Here is a 16,661-nt window from a genome sequence, read left to right as displayed (position 1 = left end):
TTTCAGTTTCCTTCTTTGCTTCCCTGAGCCTCACACTATGTCTGTGGCCAGCCGGTTGTGCTTTAGTGCATTGGGTCATGTATCAGCTCAGGTACAGTAAATCTCCCACCACTGTATCTTTTCCCTCTGGGGCGGTCTTTCCTCCTGGTCCTCAGGAGGTAGACCAAAGAGAAAGATTATTTCTCTAGCCTTCTACCCGTCAGGAACCAAAATAGAACCCAGATATCCTAACCCTCTGAGAGTCCATCCCAGCAGGGAGAGCTGAGGGTGCCTCTCCTTCCTATCCTGGCCACCCCCTGTTCGTGGCAGGAATCCCACAGAAGCCTGTAATCAGTGGCTACAAGTCATCATTACGGGAAAAGGATACAACCACCTTAAGCTGTCAGTCTTCTGGGAGCAAACCTGCAGCCCAGCTCACCTGGAGGAAGGGTGACCAAGAGCTCCATGGTAAGTTCCTCCTGCCTTGGGGGTGATAGGAGGAGGTGGTGCTGGGGCAGCCCGGAGGAGAGGGAGACAGGGGTACATGTCTGTCTGTCTGTATACGTGCACATAAGCCACGGTGTAGCAGAAGAGAAGGGAATGATAGATACTCTGTGTACACTTGTGTTTGAATGTGTGTGCATGTGTTGGGGCCTCCATCCTCCCTGTGTGTACATATCCATTTCACAACTCCCTAAGTCTGTCTAAGTCGAGATGCACCATCTGTATATCTGCGGTGGGGCCCACACAATCCCCGCATGTTAGGGCCCACTCTGTCTGTGTGTGTGTGCGCATGGGTCTGTTTCTGCTCTCTAGGGGAATCTACCCGAATACAGGAAGATCCCAATGGCAAAACCTTCACCGTCAGCAGCTCAGTCACCTTCCAGGTCACCCGGGAGGATGATGGCGCAGACATTGTGTGCTCTGTGAACCATGAATCTCTAAAGGGAGCTGACAGATCCACCGCTCAACGCATAGAAGTTTTATGTATGTCGTGGGCTTGTGGGTGAAGATGGAAAGTGGGGGAAAGAAAGGGCTTCCCGGGTGGCACTGGTGGCAAAGAACCCACCTGCCAGTGCAGGAGACTTAAGAGACGTGAGTTCAATCCCTGGGTTGGGAAAATCCCCTGGAGGAGGCGACCCACTCCATGGGGTTTCCATGCACTGAAGAGCCTGGCAGGCTACAGTCCATAGGGTCGCACAGAGTCAAACACAACTGAAGTGACCTAGCACATATGCACGGAGAAAAGAAAAGCGTGGGTGACTGTATATGAAGAACCAGGCACAGATAAGTAAATAGGGAAAAGAATAAGTGTGCCAGTGGTAGGCCGACAGTCAGCAAACTTTTTCCAGCAATGGTCCACATTTTAGGTTTCGAGGGCCATGTGGCCTCTGTCTCAACTAATTAACTCTGTTGTTGCTGCAGGAAAATAGCCATAGATCATACGTAAATAGTGAACATAGCTGTGTTCCAATAAGACTTTATTTACAGAAACCTGTAGCTGGAGGGATTTGGCCCAATAGGTAAATTTACCGTCTCCTGGGTTAGGCCAGTGTTATGCATCTAAATTGTAAATTATAGCAGTAACCATAGCAAATCAGGAGTCAGGAGACACAGATTCTCATCTGCCCCTCCACCACTTCCTAGCTGAGTGATGTTAGGGAACTTAACCCATTGAGCTTGGCTCTTTATTTGGTAAATGAGAAGATGGACATGGAATCACAAAAGCTTCCTCTTGGTCTAACATACTATGAGTTCAAGAAAAGAGATGGTAGGAAAACCACTCTCGCTGGCATCGTTAGTCCTAGAGTTTCCCCAGTATTCCCCCCATCTGCCCCAGCTCTATGGTTTGGGGGATTCTGACCTGAAATGACCACTGCCACAATCTCTACTCCCAACCTTTCTAAGGATCCCCATCCCTTTATGGAATCTGCCTTGAAAACATAGGAAATTTAGCAATTTTCAAAAAGAACTTTTCTGAGTAGATAAATCAAGGGGAAAAAAAATAAAGTACAAAGGCAGAAGATAATGAGTTACAAAATAATGCATTTCTTGTCCTAACTTTTCTAAAGACTGGGTACTTTTCTCAAAGAACTCAGACCCTTTACTTCTTTCTTATGGAAGATCCAGGCCTGACTCCAGTGCTGTTTTAATCAATTGCCAGACCCATTGCTGACACTTGAACGTGCAGTTTGGGGTGGCGTCACTGTCCATTTAGCAGATTCTCAATCTGGAAGCAGACAGCCTGGATTCCAGCTTCGGTGACTGCTGACTAGCTGAGTCACTGTCACCAAAGCATTTAATCTCAGGGTGGCCCCTGTCTACTTCAGTGAATTTTCATAAGAATAAATGAAACACTATATAATGAAAGAACTTTGCAAACTTCAAAGGTCTATATTGCTCTAAGTTGTTCCTCTGATTATTAGTTCTGAGTGTAAAGCCCCTGACCTTGAGCTTCTTGTCCTGGCCCCTGGCCAGGGCTAAAGAAGGCCCTCTCGTGTCTGAGTCCCAAAGACTTCTCTGTTAGGTACCAGGCCATCTGGCAGTCACTCTCCAGGGACCCTTTTGGCTTCCATGTGATCAGCAGTCAGTCAACAAATGCTATACTCCAGGTACCACACTGAAGGTTTCTCTGGCTGCAGGGCCCCGGAACACCCATTCTCTCACCTGGCCTGATTCTCTTTGTCCTGTTTGATTGGACTGAAACACGTTCATTAACCGGTTGTAAGGTTGGCTCTATCCTTAGGGGGAGCTCGGCCTCTTTATCTGTTGTTCTAAACCGGCATCTGGTTGTATTGTTCTATGCGGCCATCTGGACCCAGCCTCCTAAGCAGCCCTCCGGCATTGGTGGCAGCTGCCATTATTCCTTCCCAGAGCCATTCTATATTGTGTCAGTGCCTTTTTGTAGCCAAAATATGACCCCCATCTCTTGCTCTTTCCAAGCTCTTGCTTCATTTTTGGACCGGCCCCCTAAAAATGATGTTTTGCGTTACAGCAGTGCTTCCTGTTTAAACTGCCTTGCAGAGAGGATGGAGAGATTGTGAGCTCAATCAGTGATCAAATTCAAGTTTATTTGTTCTGTCAAAAATATGTATTAAGTCCCACCTATGTGCTAGGCACAGGTCATCCCGTGATTCCCCTTCTCAGCTCTCTGTTAAGACATCCCTCGGGTCCCTAGCAAGGACAGACAGGACCCTACTTCTGCAGGGTTCTTGTACATCCAATGGCAGTAGTAGTCTTTGCTCATAGAGGTGGGGGTGGGGTGGCCTTGGTTACACAGCCTCTTGGGCTCCTAGGCCTTTAGAGGTGGACGCTGACATGCATAACTGGATGGTTTTGAGATGGAGGCGGTCTAAATGGCATGGGAGTTTCACGTTGACTCCATTTCCTTCTCTGCAGACACACCGACAGCGAAGATAAGGCCAGACCCTCCACATCCTCGCGAGGGCCAAAAGCTGTTGCTCCACTGTGAGGGACGTGGCAATCCCGTGTAAGAGGATCCGTTTCCTGGACTTTAACACACCTCTGCACACGAAGACTTCACCTCAAGTCTTCCTGTCTCCTTCGTGCTGAGCCTCTCATTTTCCTTGACACTGTCGAACAAGGCCCATCTTCTGACTGTTTCTCCTGCAAAGCAGCAGAAGTGGGGAGGGGCTGCTCCCCAGCTGAGCCCCTGAGGTTCCCGTAAGGAACCAAGCCACAGTTAGATACGAGCTCGGCAGTATCCCTCGTTCCCAGGCTGGGCCTCAAAGGGTCACCTCCCCCTCCCCCTGAGCAGCTCAGTGTCTCTGGCCCCTTGAACTGCTCAAGCCCCCATCCCACTGTCCTTGACTTCCCTGTTTGCAGTTTTGTTTTCTCCTCCTTTAGCTCCCAGCCCTGCTCTTTCCTGAACACTCCGGATTTCTCTGCCTCCACAGCCCCCAGCAGTATGTGTGGGAGAAGGAGGGCAGCGTGCCACCGCTGAAGATGGCCCAGGAGAGCGCCCTGATCTTCCCCTTCCTCAACAAGAGTGATAGTGGCACCTACGGCTGCACAGCCACCAGTAACATGGGCAGCTACAAGGCTTACTACACCCTCAACGTGAATGGTGAGCCCTCCGTAGCTCTCGTCCAGCAGACCCCTTCTCCTCTCCTCTGCTTTCTGGTCCTCGGATCTTTCCGTCTCCTGATAGCCTTCCCAGACCGTGGCTGGGAGTGGTCTAGGGGGACAACAGTCCACCACTGGAGGGCCCGAGGACTTAGGCTCCGGGTCCACTCTTGGATGCGGAATAAGGGAAAATCGATGGGATGGTGGACTTTCATCTGCCTTTGTTTAGCAGCAATGACCCAGGTGATACCATCCTTCAATCTTTGCACTCACCTGGTAACAAGAATAAGAATTCTGTGTGCCCAGGCCCCAGAGTCACTCATGTGTGATTATAGAGACATCTGCCTTTGCAGCAGGGCTATCCTCAGAGTCACTCCTCCTGGGACTAATACAGGACGGATGCTGCTACTGCCGTCTCCTTTTCTGAGGATCTTTGACATGCTATAGAGAATCCATGCAGAAAACAGACAGAAATTTGTACTACGCGGAGAGATAGTTAGAATCTTTTTCTCAGATGCCATATCATCTAGAGAGACTAGATGATGTTTCTTCTCTGAACTTCTTCCCAAAGGTGTGACTACAAAATTCAGCTTCAAGAAAAGTGACAGGCTAGGCTTCTTCGTGGGAGGTTTTTTTGAAGAGCACCCCCCCCCAATAACAATGGAGGTTTCCCAGGCGGTGCTAGTGGTAAAGAACCTCCCTGCCATCACAGCAGATGTGAGAGACAGGGGTTGATTCCCTGGAAGAGGAAATGGCCTCCAGTATTCTTGCCCACTCCAGTGTTCTTGTCTAGAGAATCCCATGGACAGAGGAGCCTGGCGGGCTACAGTCCTTAGGGTCACAAAGGGTCGGACACAACTGAAGCAACTGACCATTCAGCACGTAGTAACACTGAGTCCCGCTAGAAACTCAGGCTTTCCTCAGAATAGGGGAGATGCGTTGTCAGGGGAACATCAGAGACTCCCTTACATGAAATGTCCGTTAAAGCAGTGTGGAGATAGCAATCAGGCCTCCCAGGGATAAGAGACCAGAGGTCTTGGGCCTCCAGGGGCAAACCTCAGCAACGCAGGAGCTGCTCAGCACAACAAACAAAGCTATTGTAGGGTGCCAGGAGCAAGGACAAGGCACTGAGCTTCTGTGTCTGCCCCCAGATCTCTCCAGACCAACTCTGATGACCATTGGCAGCGAAGGAAAGTTCCTGTGCCCTTGCGGTTGGTCTCTTGCTGATCCCACCACTCTGCGCTAGAAGCCCAGTCCTCTCTGACTGGTCTGCTTCCAGTGCTGACACCTGGTGGTAGAGTTAGTTACTGCATCTGCCTCCAGAGAGAACTCCAAACCGGGTTGACTTCAAACTACAGGCAGTGAAATTAAATGGAGTTATACCTAGAGACCGGAGAAGGCAATGGCACCCCACTCCAGTACTCTTGACTGGAAAATCCCATGGATGGAGGAGCCTGGTGGGCCACAGTCCATGGGGTCGCTAAGAGTCAGACACGACTGAGCGACTTCACTTTCACTTTTCACTTTCATGCATTGGAGAAGGAAATGGCAACCCACTCCAGTGTTCTTGCCTTGAGAATCCCAGGGATGAGGGAGCCTGGTGGGCTGCTGCACAGAGTCAGACACGACTAAAGTGACTTAGCAATACCTAGAGACACCAACCTGTAATTAATGAACCCAGAGGTCATTTTCGCCATGCCAACCTAGGCTTTCCTAGGGAATTTTCATTCTTACGGTCTTTGGGATAATTATCTAGAATTGATTTTTAATACAGGTTATATCTCACATTCTCTCAGAAGTAGGGGAAAGGAACAGTGGATAACCTCACTGTGTTTCCTCCAATTTGAACCATCACACCCACCCCTCCTATCATAAAGCTGCAGGGACCTTCTTCTCCCTCCCTCCCAAGCAGAGCATAAAAACCAGAGCATAATTTGTTTTTTTCCCCAAATAAGGTGGAGACAGGCAAGGAGCTAAAAAGCTGGCCCAGCCAAGCCAGAGGAGACATGCGGTAGGAGAGGGAAAATGTACGAGCAGTCACTGAGGCATCAAGACTCTAAGTGAATTTATGAAAAATAATAATAATAATAGTAGCTCTCCCATGGGTGGGAGAGCCTTAACTAAAGCTCGTATAATTTTGGACACATCAGAACTGTGTCCCAGGCATGCGCACTGTCTCCTCAGACCTGTGGGGCTCTGACTGTGACTGTGGCTTTCCTCGGCATGCCTGGCCAAGCCTGTGCTTGGGAATCTGTCCTCTATAGACACTGCTGTGGAGGACAGATTCTCTGTATCTGATGACACAGACCATCAGAACTCAGAGGAAGAAGTTCAGTCCTTGTCCTTTCCACAAACCTTTGGATGGTGGGGAAGTGAAGATGGAAGCCCAGACCTCTCTGATGAGAGGAAGATTGGGTCTTGCTGGAACTCTAGACTCCCTGACAAGAAGGAACAGTTTTCTTTATACAGGGAATCACAGTCCACCGTCTGTCCACAGTTCACGAGCCTATTCCTGTCTCCAGCATTTTTCTCACTGCTTCTTTCCAATCTGAAATCAGGACAATGCGTGATTAGGTTGAGAAGCCCCCCTAGAAAAACCAGCTCAGAATACCGAGCAGACAGGAGGTAAGAGGGTATGGGGGATAGGGAAAAAATATCCTGATAACCCAGAAATTCAAAGAAAGACACTGACAGAGAGAGAGAGAGAAGATGAGAAATGATGTAGAGATCAAAGTGTGTTGATCTTTGACCAAGGTCAGGCTTCAGGTTCACGAACTCAGAAGGTTAAATGTGAGCATATCTATTTATACTTGAATACATTTTTAAAAACACATACTATGTTTCAGATACTGTGTAAGAAACTAGGTGTCGGGAGACATACCGCTTTTGCTGGACGATGCCGCTCCATTCTCTCTGTGGTGTAAGATGGTCCATGGCCTGGTCAGACATGCTGCAAGGCACAGGCTCTTCCCAGATCTGACTGTGTGCTCCCCTCTGCCCCCAGACCCCAGCCCGGTGCCCTCGTCCTCCAGCACCTACCACGCCATCATTGGAGGGATCGTGGCTTTCATCGTCTTCTTGCTGCTCATCCTGCTCATCTTCCTCGGTCACTACTTGATCCGACACAAAGGTCAGAGGCACGAAGGAGCACCAGGAGGACTTGAGAGTGGACGGGGAGATCACCAGGGGCAGGCAGGGTAGGAGCGGGCTGAAGGAAGGGCCTTCGGAGTCTCAGTGGGCTGGAGTGTCCGAAACCTTCGGAGCGTTGGTGGGAGGAAGGAACACAGCCACCCTGTGATAACTGAGCACGGCCAGCCCCATAGTCAAGCCTGATCACTTGGTGATCATCCAAGTAAAGTCAAACCTTCCCACTCAGTCAGCTGCTGCTCCCATGCCGCTCTGCTTCCAGCTCCGCTTCCAGACAGAACTGCCGGAACTCTGCATCCCCCTCCTGTTTCTTCCTGCACTTTGCTCCTTTCGGTTCAGCCTCGTGTTTTTTGTCCTTTGAGCTCCTCACCCCTTAACCCCATACCATCGCTTTCTTTTTCTCTCCTCTCTTGTATCTCTTGGAGAAGGCAATGGCAGCCCACTCCAGTACTCTTGCCTGGAAAATCCCATGGACGGAGGAGCCTGGTAGGCTCCAGTCCATGGGGTCACGAAGAGTCGGACACGACTGAGCGACTTCACTTTCACTTTTCACTTGCATGCATTGGAGAAGGAAATGGCAATCCACTCCAGTGTTCTTGCCTGGAGAATCCCAGGGACGGGGAACCTGGTGGGCTGCCGTCTATGGGGTTGCACAGGGTCGGGCACGAAGCGACTTAGCAGCAGCAGCAACAGCTTGTATCTCTGCCATCTCTCCCTCCCCTCTCCTCATATGCCTTCCTCTCAGATTTAGCCCTCTGTTTTTTCTTGTAAGCTAGCTGCCTGGGTCTTAGTTGCATTGCAGCACATGAAATCTTTTTAGCTGTGGTATGTAGGATCTAGTTCCCTGACCAGGGATTGAACCCAGGCCCCCTGCGTTGGGAACACAGAATCTTAACCACTGAACACCCAGGGAAATCCCTGGCCAGCAGCCTGACTCTGTGGACTGGTTAGATGCTAGCCAGATCTCAGCAGTGCTGTCGTGGAGCCGACATCGCAGCTTCCCTGTTACCACTGTATGAGCACACGTGTGTATACACACATACACTCACACATATATACACACACATAACACCTTTTTTTTTTTTTCGCCTGTGTTACAGATGAGACTAAAAGCAAGGTTCATCAATTCTTAGTAGTGTGTTCAGGTGAGAGATAGCAGCAGCAAGATGCTAATTAGGGCAGGTGGGGAAGAAGAAAGCTCTAGGTAGGAGGAAAGTTACAGAAGCAAGGGGTGCGTGAGTGGGTGGGAAAGTGGACAGGGGGGCCTCCGAGATTCGGAAACTGCTCCTGAAAGAAGGAGCCTCTTCTCTCTCCCCAGGAACCTACCTGACACACGAGGCCAAAGGCTCCGACGATGCCCCAGATGCGGACACAGCCATCATCAATGCAGAAGGCGGGCAGTCGGGCGGGGACGACAAGAAGGAATATTTCATCTAGGGGCGCCCCCCCAGGGACCCCATGGGGACGTCTGGGGCCACCACCAACCTGGACTTGTACAGAGCGACCCCAGGGCCGCCCCTCCCGCTTGCTCCCCAGCCCCTCCCCCACCCCCCTGTACAGAATGTCTGCTTTGGGTGCGGTTTTGTACTCGGTTTGGAATGGGGAGGGCGGGTGGGGAGGGAGGGTTGCCCTCAGCCCTTTCCGTGGCTTCTCTGCATTTGGGTTATTATTATTTTTGTAACAATCCCAAATCAAATCTGTTTCCAGGCTGGAGGGGCAGGGGCCCTGGGGTGAGGAAAGCAAAAAAAAAAAAAAAAACAAAAAGAAACACACACAAACAGAAAACCTGGAGTGTTAGGAGGAGGATGAGGAGAGGGTTAGGGCAGGAAGGAGCTGGGTTGGTTTAGTGGGGGGCTCTCACCAGCCCTCCATCATGAGGGCCTCTTCCTGGATTTCTCCAGGGTTGGGGAGGTTGTGAGCAAGAGGCAGGAGGTGGCTTTTCCTCTGTAAGTCGCACACCTTGAGCTCTGCACAGAGAAGGTACCACCTGACGCCCCTTTCCCACCCTAACAGGAAAGGAGTGAATGGGGGCAGCCCAGGAGATGTGACCTTCAGGTGGCATGCAGCCACATGGGGGCCCAGGGCTTCCCCACGTGGGAGGACGCGGGTCCCTGCAGGAAGGGCAGATTTGGAGAGAAAGGATGGCAGAGATGGCCCTCTCTGCCCCCGCGCCCCACCACCAGGCCCCTATGGTGAATGAAGCCAGGCCCTTTTCCCAGGAGCCACCCTTGGGGGATAGCAGAGCAAGGCTGCCTCTCCTTGCTCTAGCAGCTGCGGGGGAGGTGCTGCTCTGGGCCCTAAACTGCATCTGCTTCCCCGCCCAGGGTCCCCTGACTCTCTCCCACTGGAGCCCTGGACTGTTGCACGGCAACCACTGGTCTTAGGCACTGCTCAGCAACTTTGCCTCCCTGTCTTGTGCTGCCCTCTGCCCCCTCCTGTTCCCCAAGCCCGCCCGCCCGCCCTCAGCAGCCAGGCAGACAGAACAACAGAAATACTAAAAGGAGCTTCACTGCACTGCGCTGTTTCCTGCCCAAACGAAGGGAGTAGTGATGTGTGTGTCCGTGTGTGTCCGTGTGTTTGTGCACATGTGTATGTGAGTGAGAGGCAGAGGGGCTCCTGGGCAGGTGGGGGGCTTCGGGGCATGTGGAGGAGGGCTGTGGGAGCTGACAGTCCCTAGGCAGGCTGTGTACCTCACCTGGGATGTCACTCCTTCCTGGTATTTCCATGCCGTCCCCAGCACCCATCTGTTATGGAGAAAACAGTCCCAGGGTGTGTTTTTGCTCAGTCGTCCATCTCATCTCTCCCTGAAACACAGGGCGTTCAACCTCTGCCTCCGTTTCCCCTTCTCGGAGCCACGGAGTCAGTGCCAAAGCCTCTGCTATGCATCCCTCAGGCCTCCCGCTGGCACTGACCCTGGAATGACCGCTGTCACTTCTTGTCCCCATAGTCTGTACCCGGTGCGTTGAGGGCTAGGAGCAAAACTGCCTGTCTCCTTCCCATCTCCATTCCATCCCTGCTTTTGATTTTCTGTCTTCCTTGTGGCCAAGCCGGTTGCCATGGAAACGAGGCCACGCGCCCTCCTTGCCTGCCGGCCGCCCCGCCTCAGACCCAGGGTGCCCCTTGGCACCCCTCTCACCCTCCTCCAGCATGTCCTGCTGTCCTGACAGCCCACGGGCGTGCAAAGTGGGGGCAGCTGCAGCCAGCAGGTCTGCCCACCCCCTTCAGTTCAGGTAATACTGTCGTGAATCTTCCAGCCGCTGGTTAGGGCCCTGGGCCCCCTCCTTTTACAGCAGCAAGGCAGCCTAGGGCCCCAGGCCTGTGGGCTCCCTGCCTCCCAGCACCCGCTTTTGGGAAAATGACTTTTCCTCTTTGAGCTGAACCACTCTGTCCATATTACACAGAAGCCATATTTGTACCGGGGGGCGGGGGGAAACGGGCCGTCGTGCTGTCTGTGTCTGTCTGGGGGTGGGGGGCGGGGCAGGGAGCAGGGAGGCACCGTGTATCTTTATAATCTTTCTAACTCTCCTGTGCTGATCTCAGAGGGGCCACCCTCAATATATCTGGATTATCCGTGTCCTTCGGCTGCCTCCTTCTTGCCACTCTTGCTCCTGTTGGGATGCGTGTGTGTAAGGGCTGTTCTTCACCTGCTGCCTCCAGGGGCAGTGTGTGCCTTGCCAGGCTGCTCTCTCCAGGGCGTCTTGTATGGAAACGACCGAACTCTTCTGTGGGAAAGAAGAGCGTTCCTTCGTGCCCTTTGGCCAGGTCCTTACATTCCAGTGTTGGGTGGGGTAGCTGACTGCTCCCCACTGCCCTCTGCCAGGCCTTGCTGGAAAAAAAGGACACCTCCAACACCATTCCAGGATCGCTTCAACAGACTCCCAAACTCCCTTTTCAATCCCCTTCATATTGAACCTGAAGCTGAAGCTAGTGTCCCGGGAGAAAGGAGACCATCCCGGCAAGGTGACCATTCCTCTGCGCCTCTGCGTCCGCCTCCAGCCACCCCTGAGTGTGCAGGGAAGAGGACTTGGCAGAATTAGCACTATGACACCCAGCGCCTTCTTGGACAAATGAAGTAGCGTCACCTAACTAACCTCTCGTTCCAACTCAGATGCTCTGAGTCACCCTTCCCCATGTCCAGACTAAGCGTCCCCCAGTGAGGAAAGAAAATGCAGGGTAGGGGCGGGTGGGAGGACAAGAGAGCAGAAGTCATGTGAGAAACGGGGTGCTGAGGGGACGGCACACCAGAGAGCAGAAATGTCCATTTAGGGGATCCTCCTGCAGGATGCTGGCGAGAAATACTCTCCCCACCATAAGAAACTTTACATCTTGCTAAGATGCCAGGACAGTGTAGCATTTCCAGGACTTTTATATCCCCCAACAGAAATGTGAATAGAGATTGCACCACAGGCAACAGTCCCATTTTAAAGTATGCTATCCCATTGTCCCCCAGAGCCTGCTTTAACTTGTCATATCGTGTGTTCCTCTTGGTATGGAAGATGCATTTACTGTGCCCATAGGTGGCCGGGCAAAGGCCCAATTGCTCCCTGAAGCAGCTTCATTATGCAACCTCAACAGCTGCCCCCCAGCCCCCTCCTCTCACACCAAAACACCCAGACCCAGAGAGCAGCACACACTCCCAGACACCTAGCACTCAGCCCAGAACCGAGCACACAACACACAGCCACGCATAAAGGTAAGTACATGCCTACACCATGAATGATACACAAGGAGCCCCCTCCCACCGCTCAGGTTGCCGGCATCACATGGATCCAGCCACAAGCACCACTAACACCCCCTCCCACAAACACGTGGCTTCTGAACTATCTTTCCTTGGATCAAGTTCAAGGGGATGGAGAAACAGTGAGAGCCATCAGCTGCCCTTTCCCTCCAATTTCCCAGCACGTCTCTTATCACCGTCTCACACTTCACCTCTGGCACCCTCTTCCTTCCTTGTGCTTGAAGAATCCCTTTGTGCTGGAAAGCCCCCTGGCTTCTCAGCCTCCCTTTCCACCTTTGGAAAAATACCCACTTTCTGGTCCCCACCTTTTTCCTTTCCTGAGTGTGGGCCCTCACCAGCGGACTCCAATCTCAAAACAGGAAGCCCCCGCTGTCAGTGCCCTAAGTGGTTCTGGGGCTCAGACAGGCGGTGGGCGTGGGGTAAACACTTCCTGAATGCACTGCCCGCCCCATGGCCCTGCCCAGAGCTGATGGCCTTCATTAGTCCCTGGCGCTTATCTTGGAACCACAGCCACTGACAGAACTACCCCAGCCCATCTCTCTGCCGCCCTGCACCCAGCAGCGTCATGGGGAACTGTCTTTACCGGGTGAGTGTGGGGCTGAGCCCACAGCCCCTCCCTCTCTGCCTCCTACTGCCCCTTCTGTCTGCCCCTCGGGTCTTATACCTCGCTGCTTCTCTCATCTCTTGTCCCTTCCCTCATTTTCCTTGTCCCCTTCTTCTCCCCGTGTCCAGGGTCCCCCTTCTTTGCCTCCTCATTCTCTCTGTCAGTTGCATCCAGACCTGCTCCTCTCTCCCGGGCTGTCCATTCCCCGTCCCTTGCTTTCCTATGACTCTTGGCTCCTCCTGAGTTGCTCAGTCCTGTCCTCTCCCACCCTCTCCCCTGCACCCAGCTCTTGCAGCCCCCACTTTCCAGCTGCCCTTCTCTCCCTACCTCCTGCCCTCAGCTCCCAGGATCCCCTTCAGAGGGATGGCTGGAAGCTCTGATTGTCCCTTTGGGGATGTCCTCCAGGTGGCTGATGACAACTCCACCAAGTTGGCCTTTAAAGAGGAAATTTGGAGTGACTTTACAGAGGACTACTATCCAGACTATAATGAAACCGACGTGGAAGCAGCTGCGCCCTGCCACTCCTGCCCGCTGCTCGACTACTCCTCACTGCCCTTCTTCATCCTTGTCAGCGTCCTGGGCATCCTGGCTAGTGGGACCGTCCTCTATGCGCTTCTCAGACCTCTGTTCCGCTGGCAGCTCTACCAGGACAGGCCTACCCTGGTGCAGCTGGCCGTGGGCAGTGCCCTCTTCAGCATCGTGGTGCCCATCCTGGCACAGGGGCTCAGTGGGGCTCTCATCACCTCCCTGTGCCACCTGGCTCACTTGGTCGCCTATGGCTCAGCCTTTGCTCAAGCTCTGCTGATAGGGTACCATGCCTGCCTGGGCCCCCAGCTGGGTGCAGGCCAAGTCCCAGGCCTCAGGCTGGGGATCACTGTGGGGCTTTGGGGAGTGGCTGCCCTCCTGTCACTGCCAGTCATGCTGGGCAGTGACACTTCCCAAGGGCTCTGCATCGTGGCCTTCAGCGGGGAGTGGGAAATGTTGCGGTACGTACACGCTGCAGCCTGCTTTGTCATCTTTGTCTTGTTGCCACTGGGTTTGTTGGGAACCAAGGGGCTGAAGATGGTGCTGGGCAGGGCGCCAAGCCCATGGGTTGATGGCTTGTGGCTCTGGTTCATTTTTTGGTGGCCTCAGGGCATGGCTCTGGGGTTGGACTCCCTAGTGAGGTCCAGGACCATAATGCTGTCAACATGTCCAGTCCAGCAGGCCCTGGACATGCTGCTGGATGTGGCAGAAGCCCTGGCAATATCGCACTGCGTGGCTACACCCCTGCTCCTTGCCTGGGTCTGCTACAAGGCCACTCACACCTCCCCACCCTCCCTGCCTCTGCCTACAACACAGACTTCTCATCTGGACACCCTTGGAGGCAAATCCCAGCTCTCTGCCCACCTGTCAACCTGAATTAAAGTCTACGCTGTTTTTTGGGGGTTTTTTTGTTTTTTTAATGAAGCTGGTGGTTTCTTATTTTGTCTGGGGACGTAAAGTAGAAGGAGGAGAATGGAGAGAGAGAGACATTTCACACCAGACTTTGCTGTCAGTGTCTGCTTCTCTGGCTGGCCTGGGGAGAAAGTGAATGAGGTGCAAACATCCTCAGGGCACACAGATGTTCTCTTGAGGTGTGGGGTTACTACCATCTCAAAGGGCAAGAGCAGGGGGACCAGAATTTGAGGAGAGCAGCTAAATCTTAAAAAAAAAAAAAAAAGGTAGAAGAGATGGCTTAGCTAGTAAAGAAAGAAGAGATCCCGCTGCAGTGAGAAAAACAGAGACGAGTGAAGATGAACTGAGAACACGACTCCTCTCTGCCTGGCCTGTCCAGCATTCCTCTCTGCCTTCTGTATGCCTTCTGTCTTCCTGTTGGCTTTGCTTAGAGATCAGGGTGGTGGAGGGGAGGAGTGGAGGAGAGAAGCATCCTGGAGGACCTTACTTAGCTCAGGGAACCTAGCAAGATAATTCTGAAGCCACTTCCCAGGAGTCATCTCTCTGAGGCCTGTTGCTCAGCGTAGTCCTAATCCCCATGTGTGTGTGTGCGTCTGTCTGTGTAAATCTGTTAGAACCCGTGTCCATATTAGATGCATGCATGTAATAACTGATGGGCTTCCCTGGTGTCTCAGATGGTACAGAATCTGCCTGGGTTCGATTCCTGGGTTGAGAAGACTCCCTGGAGAAGGGAATGGCTACCCACCCCAGTATTCTTGCCTGGAGAATCCCACGGACAGAGGAGCCTGGCCAACTACAGTCTATGGGATTTGCACAGAGTTGGACACAGCGGAGTAATAACAGATGCCTATGTGTATACGTGCCTCTCTATCAGAGTTTGACTTGCATGCTCCTGCGTGAGTGCTCTGCTCTCTCTTTCTCTCGGGCCTTCCCCTCCACCTCATTCTGCTCTCCATCCTTGTTCTCAGGGTATGGAATCAGGATTTGTAACTCACTCCTAACTCAAATGAGTTTTCTTTACCGTGAAGCGTAAGATACTTGATGAGGAAAGGCCTGATCTGGCTGGGCCATCTGCTTGGAATCCCCCAAATTTCCCTTCTAATACCTTTTAGCTCTCAAAATAAGTCATTTTCCCCACACAAAAATATCCTTCTGCCTTCCCCACCATACCCTTTTGCCCTGGGGACCTCTTCCCCAAATATCCACCCTGGTTGTCTGGATGCTTCATCAGCATCCTGGAGGCTTTTTCTCAGTCAAGTTTAGGTGATGATAGGAAGGACCATGAATAAGCCCCTCTCCGTAAGGGGGGACAGCCTCTTTCTTACAACTGTATTTTTTTTTTTATTTTTGGCTGTGCTGGGTCTCTGTTGCTGCATAGGCTTTCTCTACTTGTAGTGCCGGTGGGGAGGGGGGCTACTCTCTAGTTGCAGTGTGCGGGTTTCTCATTGAGGCGGCTTCTCTTGTTGTGGAGCACAGGCTCTAGGGTGCTTGGGGTTCAGTAGTTGCGGTTTCTGGGCCCCAGAGCACAGACTAAGTAGTTGTGGCACACAGGCTTAGTTGGTCCACGGCATGTGGGATCTTCCCGGACCAGGGATCGAACCCCTTTCTCCTGCCTTGGCAGGCAGATTCTTTACCACTGGGTCACCAGGGAAGCCCAAAGGAAACCAATTCTGATGGCACCAACAAATTCACCCTGTACCCGAGATGCCACACAAAAAATATGTCTCTCCCTCCAACCCAATTAAACACTGGGGAGATTTGAGAAGGTACCTTACATCTATCTGAATCTAGGGATGTTAGTCACTCAGTCGTGTCCAACTCTTTGCGACCCCATGGACTGTAGCTTTCCAGGCTCCTCTGTCCATGGGATTCTCCAGGCAAGAATACTGGAGTGGGTTGCCATGCCCTTCTCCAGGAGATCTTCCCAACCCAGGGATGAAACCCAGGTCTCTTGCACTACAGGCAGATTCTTTACCTTCTGAGCCACAAGGGAAGCCCTGACTCTAGGTATGGCCTGTCACTTTTCAAAGATGGGCTATATGTGGTTTCTCCCCCCAGATCATTTCTGCTTGACTCTTTGGACTTTGGAGATAAGTAGGAGAATGCAGGAGAAGGGCAGAGATGAGTTACAGGATCCTTGGCAGGCGACTTGAAAGGCAGGAGGAATTTTCCTGGGTGGGTGCAGTGACAAATCCTCTCAACCCCCCACCTCCCGTCTCTTAGCAACCACCAGATTAGCTGCTGATTGGTGCATCCTAAATTGAGAGGCGGGATTTAGGGACCAATTGAGATGCAGGAGACATACTGGAACAGAAAGAAAGGCAGAGAAAATAGAGAAAAGAGAGATAAATTACAAACCTAAATTATGCTAAGATCTCCAGTCATAGTTTATGAATGTATCCCAGTGTTTTCTTTGTTGTAATTCCCTTCCCAGCCTATTCTCATAAATTGCACCCTCCAGCACCTGACCACTCTCTCAATCCTTCAGGTACTGGCCAACTCCCTTACAAGCTACTAGATTCGGACGCTGACCTAGTTAAGGGGGAGGAGAGGGCATTTTCAACTTGCCAAATCTTCCAGTGCCAACCTGAAGGAAAGGAGGCTTAATTTAAGACCATTTGGATTGTCTTATCTACCTACCCCCTCAGCCATGCCTCCAGGCAGAGATCC

At 52.2% G+C, this 16,661-nt stretch overlaps 2 protein-coding genes across 3 annotated transcripts in view; both read left to right on the top strand.

Annotated features, from left to right (window-relative positions):
• CADM3 (cell adhesion molecule 3) overlaps window positions 1–9,018 on the top strand; it is a 30,669-nt gene extending 21,651 nt beyond the window's left edge. Inside the window, exons 4-9 of one of the 2 annotated variants that reach the window (XM_040230155.1) lie at window positions 310–447; window positions 796–966; window positions 3,379–3,469; window positions 3,897–4,066; window positions 7,070–7,195; window positions 8,531–9,018. In XM_040230155.1, coding sequence (XP_040086089.1) covers window positions 310–447; window positions 796–966; window positions 3,379–3,469; window positions 3,897–4,066; window positions 7,070–7,195; window positions 8,531–8,649 — 815 coding nt within the window. In that variant the 3' untranslated portion in view covers window positions 8,650–9,018. The remainder of the gene's footprint in view (window positions 1–309; window positions 448–795; window positions 967–3,378; window positions 3,470–3,896; window positions 4,067–7,069; window positions 7,196–8,530) is intronic. The other variant, XM_040230154.1, reaches the window with a different exon arrangement.
• A 1,874-nt stretch (window positions 9,019–10,892) lies between these two features.
• Window positions 10,893–13,978, top strand: ACKR1 (atypical chemokine receptor 1 (Duffy blood group)). The gene is made up of 2 exons (XM_040230157.1): window positions 10,893–12,536; window positions 12,960–13,978. The coding sequence occupies exons 1-2, from the start codon at window positions 12,516–12,518 to the stop codon at window positions 13,953–13,955; spliced, it is 1,017 nt and encodes a 338-aa protein (XP_040086091.1). The 5' UTR covers window positions 10,893–12,515; the 3' UTR covers window positions 13,956–13,978.
• The last annotated feature ends 2,683 nt before the right edge of the window (window positions 13,979–16,661 follow it).

Source organism: Oryx dammah, unplaced genomic scaffold (genome assembly GCF_014754425.2).
Source record: "Oryx dammah isolate SB20612 unplaced genomic scaffold, SCBI_Odam_1.1 HiC_scaffold_28, whole genome shotgun sequence".
NCBI lineage: Eukaryota > Metazoa > Chordata > Mammalia > Artiodactyla > Bovidae > Oryx > Oryx dammah.
This window is presented reverse-complemented; position numbering and strand designations above follow the sequence as displayed.